Raw genomic sequence first — 18,383 nt, 5'->3', positions numbered from 1 at the left:
GCATAGTAGATTCAAAGTAACAGATCAAACATCCTTCCAACGCCAGCGCATCACCCGCGCTTCCGTCTACTATACTACATGACCCAGATTCAATAACTCGTACTACCGGCGGCTCTCCAGCTCAACACCCTCATCACCAACCTCTTCGTCCCCGTCCAGGATCTGTCCACCACCTCTTGCAAGCAGACGATCTTCGTCCAGTGAGCTGAGGCGGATCCTCCCGCCAGAGTACTTGGAGACCTTGCCGGAAACCCAGTTGCCCGCCCGCCGCAGCAAGTTCCAGAGCTGTTCCTGTCCCTCGTTGATGCGGTGGTCGTCCTTGGGGTTCTCGGCCGCTTCGACCTTGAACTGGTATCGGAGGCAGTCCTTGACGGTTACAAGGCCGGTGAGTTGGCCGTGATACTCAATGAGGATGACTCGAGGACCGATCTTGCGGAAGAGCTCCATGACGGTTTCGAGGGGAAGTCTTGGATGAGCTGTAACCGGTGTCGAGTCCACGTAGCGGCTGAAATCCAGCGTCGAGGATGTGGAAGAGTCGCCGTTCATGGTTCCTACTGATACTGACGACATAGAGTGGTTTATAGCTGACGGCGCAAAAACGCACTTGGCAGTCTCGGACAATGGGCTCCCTCGACTCATTCTGTCGATGGCATACCGCAACTCAGTGCTGCCGATATATCCGACGAGGACTTTGGTGTTGTTGTCCTCCACAACTGGAAAGCCCTGATATCGATCATCCGCAAGTCGTCGCTGAACCTCTCCCAGAGTAAGTCCGTGAACCGGCATAGAAACAACAGAAGTTCTCATGACTTGAGAAACAGGAACGCCAAAATTGTGTTCCTCCTTGTTGTCTAGGAATGGAAACCCGCTGAACCAGATCATGCGGTCAGCGATTCCTCCCTTGCCGAATAGCTCGCTGACGGCCTTGGTGACGCCGACGACAATCATGGTGGGCAGGATGTAGTTTAGAGCACCCGTCAGCTCAAACATGATGACCACGACCGATATGGTAATGTGCATGATGCCACTGAGCGCGGCTGCAGCTCCAAGCAGGGCGTATGTACCCGGGGTAATGCAAGGCTCATCGGGCTTGCATGCGGAGAAAAAGACGCTGGTAGGATTCGCCTCGTAGAAGAGCTGGACGATAATGCCTACAGTTCTTCCAAACGACGCTCCAATCGCCATCGAAGGCACAAAGATTCCAGCAGGGACCTTGCACCCATAAGACAGGATGACAAGGAAGACTCGCAGGATAGTAGCGAGGATCAAAGATACCATGTTCCAGTATCGTCTATCAGGGTCACAAAGCCCATGATACGTCTCGGTCTGCCCGCACTCAGAAAAGAGAATCTCCATGCTCTCAGTCATGTCGATCCTCAAGAAAGCGTTGGGATACGCAATAATGGCAGTACCTGCTGCCAGCAGGGTTGCTTCGAGAACAGCATACTCCTTCAAGTACTTCTTGCGGAAGGACTGAACCCTCAGATTCCACTTGATCACAAAGGCTCCGTAGAGACCTCCGAAGATGCCGATCAAGACGTAAAAGACTAGCTCAAAAAAGTGCCAGTCGTTCTTGTACTCGACCTGGAACATGACCAGCTGTCCCGTTCTGAAAGGGTTCATGGCAGCGAGGACGGCTGTCGCAACCAGAGCGCAGAAATAGCTGCGCCATAACGTCTTGAGGGGAAAGTGATTCGACATCTCCTCAAGTGAGAAGAGCACGCCTCCGATAGGACTGCCAAAAGCGACAGCAACACCCGCAGCGGCGGAAGCGCTCAGAAACTCCCTCGTCTTGGAGGCGTTTCGCTTATACTTGCCAAACAACCTGGAGATGACGTTTCCAGTGCACACGGCATAGTGCACGCTGGGACCCTCCTTACCGACTGACAAGCCGGACGCGATGGCCAGGGGTAGGCAGATTGACTTGATGATCAGAGTCCACCAGCCGAGGAAGCCCTTCATGACGAACCCGGCAATGATGCACTTGATCTCGGAAATTCCAGAGCCAGCTGCGTAGGGCGCAAAGGACTTGACCAATGTACCCGCGACAAAGGCGAAGAAGGTCTAGCAAGGTCAGATATGAAGTCTAAGGGGGGACACCAAGCCTACTCCAAAGACAAAGTAGAGGAAGTAGTTGAGCGGTTCAAAACCCGTCCACCTGTGCCATTGCTCACAACCTATCGCGTTGTTAGCATCAGACAATCTCCCTAACCAGCACAAACTCACCATTCTCCTCTCCCCAACAGCAAAAGTTCTCGTTCAGGTAGAATCCCGTCTCGCAGTATCCCATCTTGACGTCCGAGAGCCACTCGGTGATGATGTTGAGCAGCGCCGCATTCAACCCAATCGCCACACCGATGATGGTGACCACAATCCAGGCCTGCGCCGCATCGTAGCTCTTCCAGAGCTGGTATCGCCAGCCCGGCTGGCCTTTGTCGTAGAGGCCGACGGCCTGTTTCCTCCTCGACTTGCGCTTTGCCTGTTCTCGCGCCGCATCTTGTACCCAATCTATCGGTCCATATCAGTAATCGGCTCGGGCTCGTTTCACGATTCGCATACCTATCGTGGTAAAGTCCTATACAAGTTAATACAGGGTCACCAGTCCACCGCGCATGGAGCTTACTTCGTATCTCTTAATCTCGGCAATCTCCTCCTCTATCAATGCCGCACCTGTAGGGGCCGCGCCTCCGAAATCGCCATTCTCAGCATTGGAAAAGGCCGAGGACAGACGAGAGACGACCGAGGGGCGTCTCTCCAACCCAGGAGGCGCCAGGCTGAAGGATGATGCTCGCACGTTCATGGCTTCGGCGAAGGGATCATGGTGTCTGGAGAAGCGGTTTCGAGCTCGCGCGAGATGAACAGAGGTATCAGATCGCGGGGATACGTTAAATCGGAGCGAGGCTGGCTTCTCTCATGGATTCGAGTCTACGTTGTAGGTTGAGTGTCGTAATGCGCCAGCATGTGGTCTGAAGGCTGAGATGTGGCTGGTCTAGACGCTTCAGCCACAGCGTAGGTCGCGTTTAGTGCTTGCAGCATCGCGTCCACTCCCGCGTCTTGACCCCGAGCTTCTGAGAGTAACTTCAACTTTATCCAGAATAAGGATTCGGCTTTTCAAGCAGCTTTCTTACGACCACAAACTTGATCACAATCATCTCAGTTTTAATTCTGCAAAGATCTTACAATATTGCGATCTGGCCTTGACAGGTGCTCAAGTGCAAGCAAGATAGGCCCTGATAGTCCGCTCAAGTGTGAGCAGACAAGGTACGTCTCGCAATTCAGGACTCGGTCTTTTCAACTACTTTTCTCGTTCCGGTTTTTGTCATCCATGCTGTGTGCACTTATTTACCTGTCCTTCCTGATCACTGGTTTACACCTTGGGTGGCCTTGATCTCACCCACTCAACCCCCTACCAAGTTCTTCTCCAGCCATCTCAGGGCATCACTAACTTTCACAGCCTCACTGCTCTCTCCTCCATCCATATCCCTCCTCTTCAAACATGCCCTACAATACCACAGCCATCCCTCCTCGAAAGGAGCCGACAGGCCAGACCCAACTACCACGTAAGGTTTCACCCACCATCCTTCACCAGCCACAACTGACATAGTCACAGTGTCGAGAGTAAAGAAGATCATTGCCCAAGACCCCGACATTGGCATCTGTTCTAACAATGCTGCTTTCGTGATAACCCTCGCTGCTGTGCGTTTCGCTTCTTACTCCAGCTGGCCCTCGTCTCACTGTTGATAGGAAATGTTTGTCCAACATCTCGCCGAGGAATCACATACTCAGGCTAAGCTTGACCGGAAGCCTCGTCGAAACATTCAATACAAGGACGTCGGTAAGCTAATTTACCTTTCCTCTATATAATTCACACAGCTAACACCCCCAGCAAACGCCGTCTCACACCAGGACAACCTCGAGTTCCTCGAAGACATCGTCCCCAAGACAGTCACCTACAAGAACATCAAGGCCGCCTCCAAAGCGACACAGGCCCGCCTGCGCGGTGAGAATGCCGCCCAGGCCCCTATCGCCAACGGCACCAGCAAGCCCCTCGTCAACGGCACAGGCCGTCCACGCGCCGACTCGAAGCAGGGTGATCCAAACGAGCAGCTCGAGCTGGAGATGAGACAGGCGGCCGGGGCGAACCGCGACGGCGACGTGACCATGACTGGATAGTTCCAGACGGTCGTGGACTTGAGAGAAGCACGTGAGCCGTAGCTTTGCTATCACGTCATGTACACTAGAGGAGCAAAAGAAGTTGATAATACAGCCTCAAACACCGATATTGCAGCAGCTATTGAAAGCCTGGCTCATGTAATTCCATTGCCTTTTTTCCGATTCCCACCCCAGAACCCATGCGGCCGTGGTATTATCACTCCTCCATGGCATCACCATGGATGCCAGAGGGCAGACGCCCCTCGTTAAGCTCCTTCTCCAGCGCGATAATCTCCTGCAGGCTCGTGGCCTTCTTGATGCGCTCCTGTAATCTCTTCTTCTCGGCGTCGGTGAGCTTTATCCGCGACAGCTTGGACGGGGCTTCTGAGCCGTCGGCCGAGGTGGTGAAGTTGGTGGTCTTGATTCCCATGATCTGTGTCGTGTTGTTAGTACGCAATTCGTAGGGGAGCGTTGTTGGCTGTGTACCTTTGAAGCCAGAGCGGTGGGCTCTTCCTCAGTTCCAAACAGCTCCCGCGCCTTCTCCCGTTCCGCCTCCTTGACCTTTTCGTGATCCAGGAACCGCACCGAGGGGCATCTCCAGAGCACCCAGTATCGGTAGTTCTACTCGCCGTCAGTACGCGCCACCTGTACCAGCAACATCCAAAGCTCACCTCCTTCTTGGAGGCCGGGTTGTCCACCAGCACAAGGTGCGTCAAACGCGGGAATCCAGCCAGCGCATCCAGGTCCGCAAGCTCGGCCAGGTTATTCGACGACAGCACCAGGTTCTTGAGGTTGGGAATGGCCTTTGCGAGGGAAGGCTGAATGCTCGAGACGCGGTTCCTTGCGAGGAGGAGAGTCGTTATACGGGGCGACAGGGGAAAGTTTCCCAAGACTTGAATGTCATTGTCGGTGAAGTCGATGGCGTCGTGAGGCTAGCACATCTTAGCTATAGACCGAATGTTTGGAGAGTGGAAAACACCTACGCCAGCGACACCCAGGTTCTCAATCGCGGGGATCCGGTGTCCTGTTCACGCCGCAAAGACGAATGTATCAACTCTGCGCTCCTGGGATCAAAAGTGTAGCATCTGCCCTTTTCAAAACGCACCTCGAAGATCAAGCTCCCGCTCCTTGAGAGGGTTGAGATAGGATAGGGAATCCCGGATCAGGTCGGCCGTCAGCCGCATCTTGGGTCTATTTGTTTACCTCGGGTTCAATTTTATAGCCTGTCGTCTTTCGGAGAGGGGTTGTGGTTGCACGCTGGAGGGTTTTGGCGGGTGGGTTGTTTTGTTGGATGGCGAGGCTGATGATCTTGACGAGGCGGAGGGGAAATTTTGGTGTCGCATGTGTGGCTTGACATGGGGCGCCACAACACTATACAGCCACTCCATCTTCAACCACCCAAAGAAACTTATGATAGGAGATGAGAACACACAACTGTCCAGACAATTTTACTCTTGTTTCATTTTTAACATTCACTTATTTCACCAAGGAAAGCCAGTCCAGGATAGTAAACATCAACTTGATTAATCAGTCACCTGTGTATATCTATCCAGTAACGCAATACGCCGTAATCACATTGTCCTCGACCTCGGTTTGCCTATAAACTCCAGCCCAACAACCTCAACCGCGTCCCAATTCTACTGAAACACATACACTACACCCATCCTATCCACCGAGACGCTCATGGTGTTGGGGTACTCCAACAACGCCACGTCTAGGATCGAATCCATGTGCGACTGCAGCAACTGCTGCTGCTGGAGAGAAATAACCGTTGACCGGGGCTGCCGCCCGCTTGATGACTTTGTTTTGGAACCTGAGCCTGCGTTGGGAGCTGTTGGGGCCTGTCTGGGGAAACGCTCAATATTTAGCGTCAACGCTGTGACTGGGTTCGACGTCGTATAAGTCGGCTTCGGCGAGTCTGGCGAGAGTCCGCTGTAGATGAACGAATTCTCGATCCGCGAAAGATCCCAAAATCGCAAAATCTTGTCTGAGCCAGCCGTGATGATGAAGGCGTGTCTAACGTCTCTCGAGTCCTCTGCCGTCGCTGTTCCCACGATCATGGCCCGAACTCCTCGATCCGCGTTTGCGAGCTCATTATGTTCGATGTTGGTGGCATATCTCCCCAGCATGCCTTCACGCTTGTCTTCATCGACATCCCACGCTTCGTAGGCCTTGAATCCGTCCTTGCTGCCTCCAGCTCGGTAGATCTCTCGGCAAACCGTCTTCTCTAGGTCCCAGACGGTGACCTCACCCTGACCTGTTCCGCCAGAGATGCATATCCATTTGCCACGGCCCTTCGTGGGGTGAATGCAGATCCTGTAGATGGACCCCTTCCCTGGTAGCCCCCATCCCTTGAGTCTCATCTTGAAACGCAGGTCCCAGAGATCTACCACTCCGTGCGAGGTCCCCACACAGAGCCAGTTTCGCTTCCGATCGACGCAAAAGCAAGTAGGCGTGCCATGATGTACCGGGTTCTCAAGAACATACAGCAAGTTCATCGTTCGAAGATCGATCCCCAGGATCCTCGACCGGTTGGTGGCGATAATGAGAACAGAGTTCGACTCTTGCCGGAAATGCTCGCACCATACCGCAAACTCATCCTCAGGGAGCTGATACTCGCGCAGAACACGCAGCTTTCCATACCTAATCACTCCGCTGGCAGGGAGCGTGTCCACCTTGACAACATGGACACTACCGTCAACCGCACAACTCACGAAACAGTGTGAGTTCTCGATAAAGCAGAGTGCGACAACACTCGCGCCATCGCCGTGCCTGTGTGTCTGCCGGGAGCGCTGGCTAATGTTCCGTTCGAGTCTCGCCGTATCCCACACCTTGACTGTGCCATCATCACCGCCAGTGATGAAAAAGACATGGTCAGGGGATGGCATCACTCTGTTGACAGGGCCCTTGTGCTCGCCAAATGTTGCCACAAGCTGCCCTTCAGGCCTCCAGGGGTCTTCACCATGTGCATTGCTAATGCGATTTGCCGACTTGGTCCTCTTGATAGGCGTAACCATGGGTCCGAACTCGATGACATCCCGGGGAAGATTCTCCACAAACATATTGTCGAGCATCCTTTGGATATTCGGGTCGGTTCCTTCATAGCTGTGTTTCGATATTCTTAGGCGCGTACTTTCGCCCTCGTTCCCTTCAGACGGCGGCTTGCTCGGCGAAGCTTGAGCAAAGGGTCCTTCCACTTGACCGAATGCATTAGCATCTGTCATGCCGGTTTGTGCAATCGACTTGTTCTTGTCCTTGCGGTCAAGCAGGCTGAGTGCGCTCGGTTGATACCGAACAGCTCTTCTAGAAGGGTTAGACCCCCCTGCAACAGACGACTCATCGTCTCCTGCGCGTGTCGTTGACGATGTTCTGGAATGCATATGGCCAGTACTGGTTGGCGATAACAGCCGATGCGGTGAACGGGGTCCAACGCTTTGCACCCGTCGACTGACTCTCTTCCGTCCTCCAATCGCGTCGTCAATCGTCATTGAGGCATCCAAAAGGGCATCAGCGATAGTGTAAGGTTCGGCCGGGAGGTCGACGTCCGCAATCGCCGTCGCATCTCGCAGAGGCGCATCATTAAAAAACACCGTCTGGGGAGTGATGCCCAGGGTCTTCAGAGAGATAACCCCCTGAGGTGTGACCCCGTCTGTAAGCGAGGCATCTCGAGCCTTCATCTTGCTCAGGCGCCAGATAAACTCTCTCAGGGCATCAAGCTTCAGCTCATCTTCGTGCTTTAGCCCCAGGTTTCTGAGTTTGGCAAGCCACTGTTCGTCTTCGTCGTTGCGGGCCACCCTTCCAAGCGAGCCCTGCGACAAGTCTCGAGACAATCGCCCTGATATTGATCCCCTAGATCCAAACAGCAACGGTCTGAGTTTTTGCAAAGGCTTCCAGTAGATGCCGCGCTCCGTCTTCAGGGCCCATGTAATGGCCTGGTCGAAAACGTTTCGTGATAGAGGTCTCTTGAGAGCGTCGAGGAGGCTGAGTTCGGAAAAGTCTGTCAGAACCTCGACCTTCATGAATGGATGCACGAGAGGCATAATGTTTGATGTGACATCGGCGTCCGTCAGGAACTTTGCAGCCATTGACAGGAACTCTGTCGCTGACTCTCGGATCCAGATGTTTGGGTGCATGGTGAATCGACTAATGAGGTCTACCAGCTCTGTGATCTTGGGTCTCGACAAAAGGCCAAGACCGGCAAGTTGAGCAAGCGAGTGAAGAGCTGCTTGCACTACATATTCCTCGGGATCAGCCAAGGCTTGGATCATCAACGGCAGCATGAACTCCTCTAGACTCGTGCTGCCGATAAATATTGCGATGCCAACTATCGTGTCAAAGAAGGCGCATTTCAAAGTCCAGTCACGGTCATTCAAGTAGGTGTTTAGATGGGTGAGGAGCACATCGTTGGAGTGGTCGTCGAAGAACAAGCATAGCTCGGGTACTGACGCCAGGAATGCTCGGCGAACAGAGATATCCGAGTCCTCAACGAGTTGCTTAGTGTGACTTTCCAGGAGCTCAAACAGCTGCCGACCAGCATTGTCAAAGACGCTTTCAAAGTTGGTCTTGGCATCCACTCCAGGCTCAACTTCAGGGTCGGCAATGGGCATTGAGCCATCAGGCCGAAGGCTTGATGCCATATCGAGGAACCTCTGGGCGGTAATCGCAAGACTGCCAAGACAGGAGGCGTAGGTCGCCCTGACCAGAGGACTGGATGCTCTTAATCTGGTTCCCAGGGCGATCTCCATCCTCGGCAGCACGTACTCAACCAAAACATGGGAGTTAATAGGCGTAACCATCTGGACCAGCTGCAAGAGCTGTGTAATGGTCCGGATAGCAGCAATTAGAACCAGATCCGTCTCATCTGGAACGAGAAGGGTCATCAGATAGGGCAGCACCCGATCCAATTTGGCTTCATCGGTGAGCCTCTCTGCAAAGGCTAGGAGAACATCGCATGCCCTAATTCTCGAAGAAGCACGAGCCGTGTTTCTCAATTGCGACACAATGAGTGTCAAAAATATTAATGTCCCGTCGTCTTCTGGTGGTTCCAGATCGGGAGAGACGGTATGGTCGTGATTAGGTATATTGAGTCTGACGGGAAAATGGGAGAGACTGAGCCTAGATGTCGGCTGTAAGGCGTTTGAGGTGCGCTTCTCAGGCTGGTACCCAAGGAAATATGAGATTTTGTCAAAGTCGTAAAATACGCGGTCGATCCGATCATCGGCTTCTCCAAGGTTCTTCTGCGCACCAGACATGGGGCTGTTGCCCGATGAAGGGTCGGTAATGAGCTCCATGTATTGGTGAAGGAAGTTGTAAAAGTAATGCGGAAAGACCTTGCCCTTCCAGAACTCCAGGTACTGCTCCGCAGAATATCGCTTCTCGGGGTCCAGCTGGATCATATGCGCTATCATGTCGGCAACGTCCTTGTCTGAGATGACGCTCAAGTGTGTGATGACAGGGTCGTACTCTCCGCGGCGGTACTTGTACAGCTGTGCCAGACTAAAGATCTCAGACTCCAGGAACATCTGGGCAATAACGCAGCCGGCGCTGAAAATGTCCATGGCCCAGGTCATCTTGGCCTTTTGCGGGGGCACCTCTCCCGCGGCGTAGAACCGTTCCGGGGCAACATAGCACGTACGGCGACCCGATGTATCGAAAAAGTATGAAAAGTCGGCTGGGTTGTCGTCTGGGAGCATGACGGGCTTGTAGGCGGACGAAAAGTCGGACAGGTACAACCAGTTCCAAGAGGTCACGAGGACATTCTGCGCCTTGATGTCGCCGTGGTAGACATCGCGGGCGTGGGAGTCGCGCAGGGCGCAGAGGAGCTGGAAGGCCAGCCACTTCTTCTCGATGTCCTCGAGGAACGGCCGAGTGCTAAGACGGTCGTAGAGCGAGCTGTAGAGGAACTGGCGGACGAGGTAGCCGTTGGAGTCGGTCTCGATGATGCGCTGGAATCCAAGGGCGTTGGGCACATTCGCGAGTGCCTTGCTCTGCTCTGCGCATCGTCAGCGCGAGTTCAGGAGGTGTGCACGTGGATATGAAGCTTACCAATTATCTGTCTCTTGTACTCGTCCAGCTTGACCTCTGGGTAGGGCTTAACGAGGACCTTGACAAGAACTAGACCGTTCTCATGGCGTCCCCGGATAGTCTTCATGAACCGAGCATTGCCGATGCTCTTCTCGTAGTGTACGTCGCTCAGTTCCGAAGTGTCGATGCCCGCGGAGCCGACAGACGGCGTCGCGAGGGAGAAGCCTTGACCCATGGTTTTGGCGGGGGAGGAGGAAAGCTAGAGTTGTCGTGATAGCTATCGGAGAATGCGCGAAGCTGTCGTCATCTTGGACGAGCGACTATGGGAAGAGTGCGCTATCGTTTTAAGTGATCTGGTGTCGCAAGAGCCTCGAGTGTATCAACGGTTGGCGGAGGAGGGAAGATGTTTAGTTGCTGTAGGTTCAATCAAGATGGAGCTCCCCCCCAGAACGTCATATGGGTGAACGTGGTGGTGCCTGTGAATCGCGGCCAGTGATTGCATTCACGCGGTCCAGTTGTGGGGCCACATGCAAGCAACAACCTTTTATTGGTGCAACACCCGCCTAAGCTTTAGCTCGTGAATCGGTACCACCTCGAGCACTTCGTGTGTAAGTTAAGTCTATATATTTTGAGCCTCACTTGTATATGCCACGGTTTCAGCCAATCTCGAGTTGAAAGCGTTTGTTTACAACAATGTCATGCAGTAAAAACGGGAGCTGGTGCTGCTGCAGGCCGCTCAAGGGGTGGGGGAGCGGCAGTGCCCAGCAGCTGCAAGGCGGTGCTCACCACCGGCCTGCGTTTGCTATGCAACAAACATATATCTAAGCAGGTCAACAAAATCTTCCACTTTTTACTCAACCTTTTTCATTTAAATTCGCCTTTGCCTTCTCAAAATCTAAACTTTATCACAATCAGCCGCCGTTGCCTTCTGCGCGCCCGCAACCATGGACCCCGACCAAGACCTCGTCGACCTGGCCGGGGGCGATGACTTGGTACTCAAACAACTCAAAGACATTCTGCCGGCAACCGAGTCAATGAGTACCCAAGCCACCCGATGGACCATCGACCCTCAAGATTCATGCCCTCTCTTCATTCGCTTCCCCCCCCGAAATTCGACAGGAGATCTTCTCACATGCTCTGTCAGAGCATGACAGCCACTTTGACATCCAGGGCCGACCCCGAGCGCAGTTCCCGATTCCTGAGCCAAAATGGCTGGTGTGCGACTTGCCCGAGAACACCTCCAAGCCCATGCCCGAGCATAGTAGCCTGGAAAACGTTGATCTTTGCTACTATTTGCCGCAGAGAAGACCTATCAGGGAGCTCCATCACGAATTGCCCGTCGGGCTCCGCCCCGGTACATCAGCCGTAAGGTTTCAGCATACCTCGATTTTGCGCACCTGCCGACGCATCTTTCTGGAAGCACGAGATCTCCTGATGAAGAACGCTACGCTTCGCATCGTCACTGGCGTATGGATGCTTGAAGAGTTACAAACTGTGGGAGTAGGCGTGCAACACATGGGGCGTATGACGCGATATGCCGCCAACCGATTGACATCGGTCGAGATCTACATCAGCCAAAGTGAACTAGAAGAATGCTTCCTCGACAGCCTTCAAAGACAAGAAAACTTACGCTGTGTAGAAGATCTTCGCATCACCATCCGCAAGAATGACTGGCGTAAGGGGAATAACGGGCGTGAGGAGCTAGAAATATCTGGGCCTCAGCTCACCCCCTATGGCGATGGTCTCGACTTGGCAGATGGTACCTGGAAATTAATGAAAGATCACATGAAGCTTGAAGAAGAACACGGCCAGGGCCGAGCTCCTATCCCGCCCATTCCATACACAAGACGACAAAAGGACGGAGAGCCAACCTGGGGCGAGTCGTTCAGCATGATCCCGAACCTGAAACGGCTCGCCATGGACTTTGAGCACAGCGAATATCAGTTCCAAGGACTCAAAGAGCTGGCCCAGTGGGCCCAGCGTGTCTGGACGTTCCGACTGGGCGGCAAGATGAAGGGCTACTATCTCAGCGCAAAGGATAGCCCTATCAAGATGTACAGCTGGCGTGGGTTGACACCAGACATGGGAACGAAGGCCATCTGCCCCAATGAAGATTGCCCCAATGATTCTAACCAAGAGGACTCTGACGATGTCGAGATGCCAGAGTGCTGTGCTGAAACCCACAAGCGCATGGAATACGGCTTTGGGCCGAGGATGTACACCTTCACCGTGATGTGGACAGCGAAGAAGCTGGATGTCGAGGACGGCGGCGACCCTGAGATCCTCGGACCCGATGAGCTCAAGACAAAGTGGCCAGAGGTGCGGCGCGATGCCCTGACGCTGCCCCCGACTGCTTGGACTCCCCTCACCCCAGGCTGGAGCGGCCTCTGCGACGGCATCCCACCCGCTTTTCGGGATCATCACTTGCGAAATCGCGGCCGAAACTAGACGGCAACTCGAACAGACCGGATATCGTGAGAGCCAAAGCTCACCAGCTTCTTGCCCAGAGCCATGATGGCGTTGAGAGACAGGAAGGGGTGTATTCAAAGATGCCCTCGAGTTGCATCCAAGTTTCGCCAAAGAACAGACCCGTATCATAATGTTAGCATTCACATGTATAAAGATGTATGAGATATGTAGATGGAACACAGGAACAATAGTGATGATAGTCGAGGCACATGATATCTAGTGCAACCTCTTTTCAGGTATTCCCATTTGTTCGTAACCGTGAACCTAAGATAAGATATATGGAAAAATAGAACATGATGTCCAAAGTTCAACAACAAGACCCTGACCCCGAGAGCAGCATGCAACGACCCCACGCTATGAATGGTCTTTCTTTTTTAAGGCTCCAGATGTTCAAAAAGAGAGAGAAAGGGACAAAAAAACAAAAGTTGACAATGAGACAAGGACATCCCGCGTGGATGCAATGCTCGCGCTTCGTAAATAGTAGATAGACAAGAGATGTGAAAGAAGGGGGTTTGGTTTTGGTGACAAAATAATATCCAATCATTTCCCTCGAGTTTCTTCTTCTCCCAATCCGTGACGCCGCCAGTGATTGATGAATGAATAGCAGAGTAGAGCAGAGGCTAACAAACAATATGATGGATGTGTGATGGATGTTGCGGCAGGTATCAAGAAATATCCGTCACGGCGTTTCGATGGCTATCGCCCAGACACGCGGTTCGTGCCCATTCTATGGTCCACGGTTCCGCATCGCCCGGGTTGATCGATATTGTAGCTTGGGGATCTCCATGTCGATACCCTCGTCGGCCTCCATGATATCTGGATCCACTGCTAGCGGCGCTGAAAGATCCATTTGGGCTGGCTCGGCAGCTTCTATCTTGCATGGCTCCTCCTTGGCGGGCTCCAGCTTGTTCTCCTCCTTGGTAGGTGTCGGGCTGCCTTCCTTGAGGCCAACGCTCATATCCCGGCGCATACTGATGGGCCTTCTCGTGCGAACCTTGCCCATCTCACCCGTCTCCTTTGCTAGCTCAGGCTCCTCACGTTGCACACGCTCCATCTCCTTATTGGCCATCTCTAGAACCTCGGTGAGTCGCTTCTGGACCTTAGAGATCTCGTCATTGCAGTCTCCGTCGCGGAGGAATTGGTGGGCACCATGCTCGCACATGCTTTGCACAAATTCGAGGCCCTTATCCAGGTTGTCGTATACATCGGGTGGTCCATTGTTGGGACCGTTTCGGGATATTGACATGGGACCGAATCGTCTGCTGCTCATATATCGCAATGAGGGGAGCTCGTCCTCGCCATTGCTTCCATCCTCTGACACATCCTGCTCGGCGAGCTTCTTGATCTGGGCAACTCGGGCGGCCATCTTAGCCTTGCGCATCAGGTTGCGGCTTGACGAGACAAACCTCACAAGCTCGTCAAAGAATCCTTGTACATAGCTATCATAAAAGACAATGATCAAGCTGCGTGTTCTATATGCTTGGGGGGCATCCTCGTTCGACATCATGGATGGTGACTTGGGCTTCTTCTTGACCTGGGCTCGTGCTCGGGCACGCGCTGCCTTGATAACTTCTTGCTGCTGCTGGATGGATTCGGGGCTCGGTGTGTGCTTCGGAGGCTCTGCGTGAGTTTCTGAGGGCTGCTCCGTGGTAGGGTCTTCGAGAATGGCATCTCCAGCGGGGGGTTCGGCGTGAACTACAGGAGGGTCATCCTTGGGTTTGAGGGACTCAGTCGATCCCTTGTTCCGAATGGATTTGGTCTCTGCATTCTTGCCCTCGGCAGCGGCGACAGCGGCCAGCTCGGCTTGACGACGGTCGATCTGGCCGCTGAGGTTGTCGAGGCGCTTGAGCCAGTCAGGCACGTTTGTCGAGAGATTTTTCAACGCATCCATGGCCATGTCGCGGAAGTCTGCTTCTCGCGGAGGAGCCGTGTTGGCTGAGTGAAAGGGGGCTAGGTGGTTATCACCCAACGCCCCAAATGTCGCACAAGGACCGACGGGACGGATAGAGTTGATGCGGGAAACTGCGTTGATGCAGTATCGCGTCGGAAGCAGTCGGACGAGCGATGAGCGATTGGCGTGGTGAGTGGCGAATACTTGTCTGGAGATGGCGTCGTATCGCGTGGTGCGGCGGTGCGGTGCTGCTGAGGTCCGTGTATGGCAGCGGTAGGTATCAATGGAGCGGATGTGTTGAAGCAATAAACATAATCATCCAAGAAGGAATGAATCAGGTTATGACGGAGACTCGTACGGTCTTTGTCTCGTGATGGTCGTTAACGGTCGTGGTCTTCGTTAGATGTACAGGTTTGCGGGCTCAGGGATGAAATAGGTGTGAGTAAGGCGGAAGATGCGGATGTCGTTATGTTGGGCAACACGGCACGAGACAGAGTTTGACGAGGATCTAGCGAAAAAGGCCGAGGATCGCGGGTCAGGGAAGGAGAAAGACTCGTGAGGCTGGTGCTGGTGTTGTTGTTGGTTGAAGGTAATGGTAATGATGACCTTTTTCGGCGAGAATCGAGTTGGGTTGGGTTGGCCGATGGAAGGTCGATGGGTCCACTAAGAATGGATGGACGTAAGATGAGCCAACAGCCAAACGGTAAAAGCACGATCCAGCGGCTCCCGAGTCGTTCTATTCGTATTCGTCGTCGTCGTGTATTCGACCCAATTCCACTGCAACCAAGAATCTTCTTGACCTCGAAAGACTACTAGACTCTTGAAGGTCAGGTTGACGCGAGGAGAGTACTCCGGGGTGGTGCGGCGGGGAGGAGCTAGAGGGCGCGGAAAGCGGATTTGTGCTGGAACTCGCTATTTACGAGGCAGCTAACGATGACCCAGGTAGGCTAGGGCGCGGCTGGCAGCTATTGTCCGATGCTCCAGAGCCCTTCCTCCAGGGGGGATCTCGGTCCAAGGAGGGGAGAAGGGAAAAGCCACAGTCCACTAGCGACCGAGTGGTGGGCCTGATGGATGGCGGGCTTTGGACTAGGTTGACGGGCTGGGCTGAGAGTTTGCTTTGCTTGCCTTGCGAGAGCGAGCTGGAACTGGGCCCGAAGCGGCAGAGTAGAGTGAAAGTATGAGCCAGAGTCGGTCCAGTCAAGTCAGTTGACCCCCAGAAAGAAGCAAGCCAAAAAAGCCAAGAAGCCGAGATCCAACAAGAGATCGGCTGCTGGTGGCTTTTAGCAATTGCTGATGGGCGGGACAGGTGATGGAGGTCTGGTCTTGAGAGTGAGGGGGAGGAAGGAAAAAAGAGAAGAGAGAAAAGAAAAGGGAAAGAGCAGAAAGTGGTATTAACCCAAAGACGAAGATGGGATCAGCAAAGCAGCAGCAGAAGCGCAGCAACAGCAGCATGCGGGCGATGGCGGGATGGCGAGAGATTTTATTAAATGCACACTGCACTCGCTGCACTCACTGCTGCACACCAGGTCAAAGGGGAAAACAGAGTCGAAGACAACCAGGGGTGCTGTTCTCCATCCAGAATCCTTGGGGGGTGCGGCGAGATGGAAGGGGACCTTTCTCAGGCCGGGGTAAGGGGGGGGCGTGAGCAGAGGAGAACACAAGGGAATGGATCGCTCGCTCTCGCTCAGAGTACCTACGGTAAACGATGAGAGGGTACCCTCGACAGTAGCAGCAGCAGTAACAGTAACAGCCGCCTTGGAACAAGTCCCGTCCATAGGTACTTGACGGCGGGGGAAAGGTTAGGTTGCTGCTGCATGGCATGGCATGGGCAGACAACAGTCAGAGAGGCATGGATGGACGGCGGCAGGGCGGCAGGAAATGCGGCCGCGGCGGCATGGACATGGCATCTGGATGAAAGGGCAGGGCAGGGCACAGTTGATGAGCACAGCACCGAAAAAAAAAAAAGATACATTCCCACGGCGGAGAGAGTGTTACTCTGTTGAAGATGGCTTCATCCATCCTCGGCAAGCGGCCGAGCAACACACAGACACAGACACACGGAAGATGCCATGCCATGCCATCACCAAACAGAAACTCCAGCCTACTCCGTAAAGAAGGCGACAGCAAGGGCCCATGCGATGTGATGCGGATGCACGACGATGCGATGAGATATGCCACGGGGGGGTCACGATGTGGGATGTGTGTGGGATGGACGGCGCGTGGATGGCGCACGCACAATGGGCTTTCTCCGTCCTGTCAAATGTGTACAGAGTACATCCAATCCATTGTCGAACGAGATAAAAAAGAAAGGGCCCGCCGGGCGAGGCCATTCAAAAGATAACGGGCAATCCAACTTGTCGATGTGATGGAGGCCACCAGCCCGAGGAAACCTCATTATTGATTCACGTTGGTCACCTTCCATCCACGGATTGCCATGAGACAATACCCAACTCATTCCCCATTCAGAGGAAACGCCCACGAAACACGCACGCCGCAGGTCATGAAGCCCTGGGAGTAGAAACCCCCAACAGGGCAGTCGCCGAGTGGAAACAGGGCGTCTTGGGTTGATATCGATGGATGGATGGATGGATGGACATCCGCCCCTCCTCAACATCTGCTGTTAGTACTGTGCTGTATATTTTGGGTTCCCCCATCCCAGGGCGTGCGTAGCCACAGCCAGCGTACTCGGAAAAAGAGAGAACGCAACAGCGGCAGCAGCAGCAGCAGCAGCAATCCATCCAGCGGGGGAGGATGGATGGTGGAGCACGCTGCTGCACTGCACCGCACGGGAGAAAGGGGTGGCGGACGGCCCATGATGCCCTCTCTGGTCATGTCAAACAAGGATTCGCTGCTTGCTGTCGCTGTCGCTGTCTGCTGCTGCTGGGGGAGGGACTGAGCGTGCACAAACCAACAAGAGGTCACCCATGAAGGGTGACATGGATGATGGGCTCTCGCGGCAGGACAGACAAGGCAGGGTCCCTTTGCCCATCCCATCCTATCCCATCATCGGACATCAACATCCATCCGCTGTAGTCTTTGACGATCATCCTCTCTCGCTCTCGTCGCGCAACACAGGAATAGGGCACCACAAAGGGCCATATCTCCCTCGTCCAACATCGGGCCGCTGCCGCCGCTGCTCATGGCTTTTTGCCCTTCCTCATGCTCCCTCACCTGTCACGATATCCGCAAGACCTTCCCTCGTGCCGAACCGCTGGGACCTTTTTTTTCTCATCAAAACCCAGATGAGGAGATTCTTGCGCTCGTCAAACGCGAGAGAGACTTATCACAAAAATCATGATTGATGAAACTTTGATGCCCTTTGTTGTTTGCATACCGGCTGAAAAAGAAAAGAAAGAAAAAAGGTTCCCGCCTGAACAGAGTTTTCTGCTGTTCATGATTTGAGTGAGACACAAGATTCCAGATCTTTGCCGTGTCGGATGTGACACTTTTTTTTTCCTCAGCTGGCTACTGCAGCGATCATGTCTGTCTGCCAACTCATCAGAGTGAAAAAAAGCCCCAGGGTGGCCAAAAGAATGCAGCGTGCCATTGCCCAAACTCTCTTCTGAGGATCACACTTGTTGGAACTCGTTCACCGGACTGACCTGACCTGAACCTGGCCTGACCATGCCTCTCACCTTGGTCTCGAGATGGCGTAATAAGATGAGTTGAGTTGTGTTGGGTTCACACAAGGACCACCTGACCTGACTCCCTGCGACGAGGTTCCCCAGGCACTTGGCTTTGACGTTTTGTGATGCCTCGACAATGAACAGCCCTTGCTGATGATCTTTTTTTTCTCTCTCTCTCTTGTGTAATCATCCATCCAATCCCTGGCCCCATGTCCCGTTGG

General features: G+C 53.7%; 4 protein-coding genes and 2 pseudogenes across 6 annotated transcripts, besides 2 other annotated features; 2 read left to right on the top strand and 4 right to left on the bottom strand.

Annotated features, from left to right (window-relative positions):
- Positions 1-102: 102 nt before the first annotated feature.
- On the bottom strand, positions 103-2,905 carry NCS54_01275100 (annotated as a pseudogene). Its single transcript has 5 exons — positions 2,624-2,905; positions 2,560-2,575; positions 2,227-2,508; positions 2,110-2,177; positions 103-2,064 (listed from the first exon to the last, which is right to left on the bottom strand).
- Positions 103-2,905: a sequence feature.
- Positions 2,906-3,454: 549 nt separating this feature from the next.
- NCS54_01275000 lies at positions 3,455-4,173 on the top strand (annotated as a pseudogene). Its single transcript has 4 exons — positions 3,455-3,560; positions 3,611-3,696; positions 3,745-3,835; positions 3,887-4,173.
- Positions 3,455-4,173: a sequence feature.
- Positions 4,174-4,369: 196 nt separating this feature from the next.
- NCS54_01274900 (U2 small nuclear ribonucleoprotein A') lies at positions 4,370-5,336 on the bottom strand (the record flags this gene model as incomplete). Its single annotated transcript, XM_053157974.1, has 5 exons — positions 4,370-4,585; positions 4,639-4,773; positions 4,824-5,084; positions 5,136-5,176; positions 5,258-5,336. 5 exons carry the CDS (start codon positions 5,334-5,336, stop codon positions 4,370-4,372), a joined length of 732 nt encoding a protein of 243 aa, XP_053013949.1.
- A 453-nt stretch (positions 5,337-5,789) lies between these two features.
- On the bottom strand, positions 5,790-10,411 carry NCS54_01274800 (Non-specific serine/threonine protein kinase; the record flags this gene model as incomplete). The annotated part of the gene is made up of 2 exons (XM_053157973.1): positions 5,790-10,144; positions 10,198-10,411. The coding sequence occupies 2 exons, from the start codon at positions 10,409-10,411 to the stop codon at positions 5,790-5,792; spliced, it is 4,569 nt and encodes a 1,522-aa protein (XP_053013948.1).
- A 709-nt stretch (positions 10,412-11,120) lies between these two features.
- NCS54_01274700 (Hypothetical protein) lies at positions 11,121-12,624 on the top strand (the record flags this gene model as incomplete). The annotated part of the gene is made up of 2 exons (XM_053157972.1): positions 11,121-11,168; positions 11,224-12,624. The coding sequence occupies 2 exons, from the start codon at positions 11,121-11,123 to the stop codon at positions 12,622-12,624; spliced, it is 1,449 nt and encodes a 482-aa protein (XP_053013947.1).
- Positions 12,625-13,372: 748 nt separating this feature from the next.
- NCS54_01274600 (Hypothetical protein) lies at positions 13,373-14,839 on the bottom strand (the record flags this gene model as incomplete). The annotated part of the gene is made up of 1 exon (XM_053157971.1): positions 13,373-14,839. Exon 1 carries the CDS (start codon positions 14,540-14,542, stop codon positions 13,373-13,375), a length of 1,170 nt encoding a protein of 389 aa, XP_053013946.1. The 5' UTR covers positions 14,543-14,839.
- Positions 14,840-18,383: the final 3,544 nt, after the last annotated feature.

The sequence above is a fragment of the Fusarium falciforme genome, chromosome 10, assembly GCF_026873545.1.
Source record: "Fusarium falciforme chromosome 10, complete sequence".
Lineage (NCBI taxonomy): Eukaryota > Fungi > Ascomycota > Sordariomycetes > Hypocreales > Nectriaceae > Fusarium > Fusarium falciforme.
The sequence above is the reverse complement of the archived record's forward strand: the minus strand, read 5'-3'. Positions and strand labels throughout refer to the sequence as shown.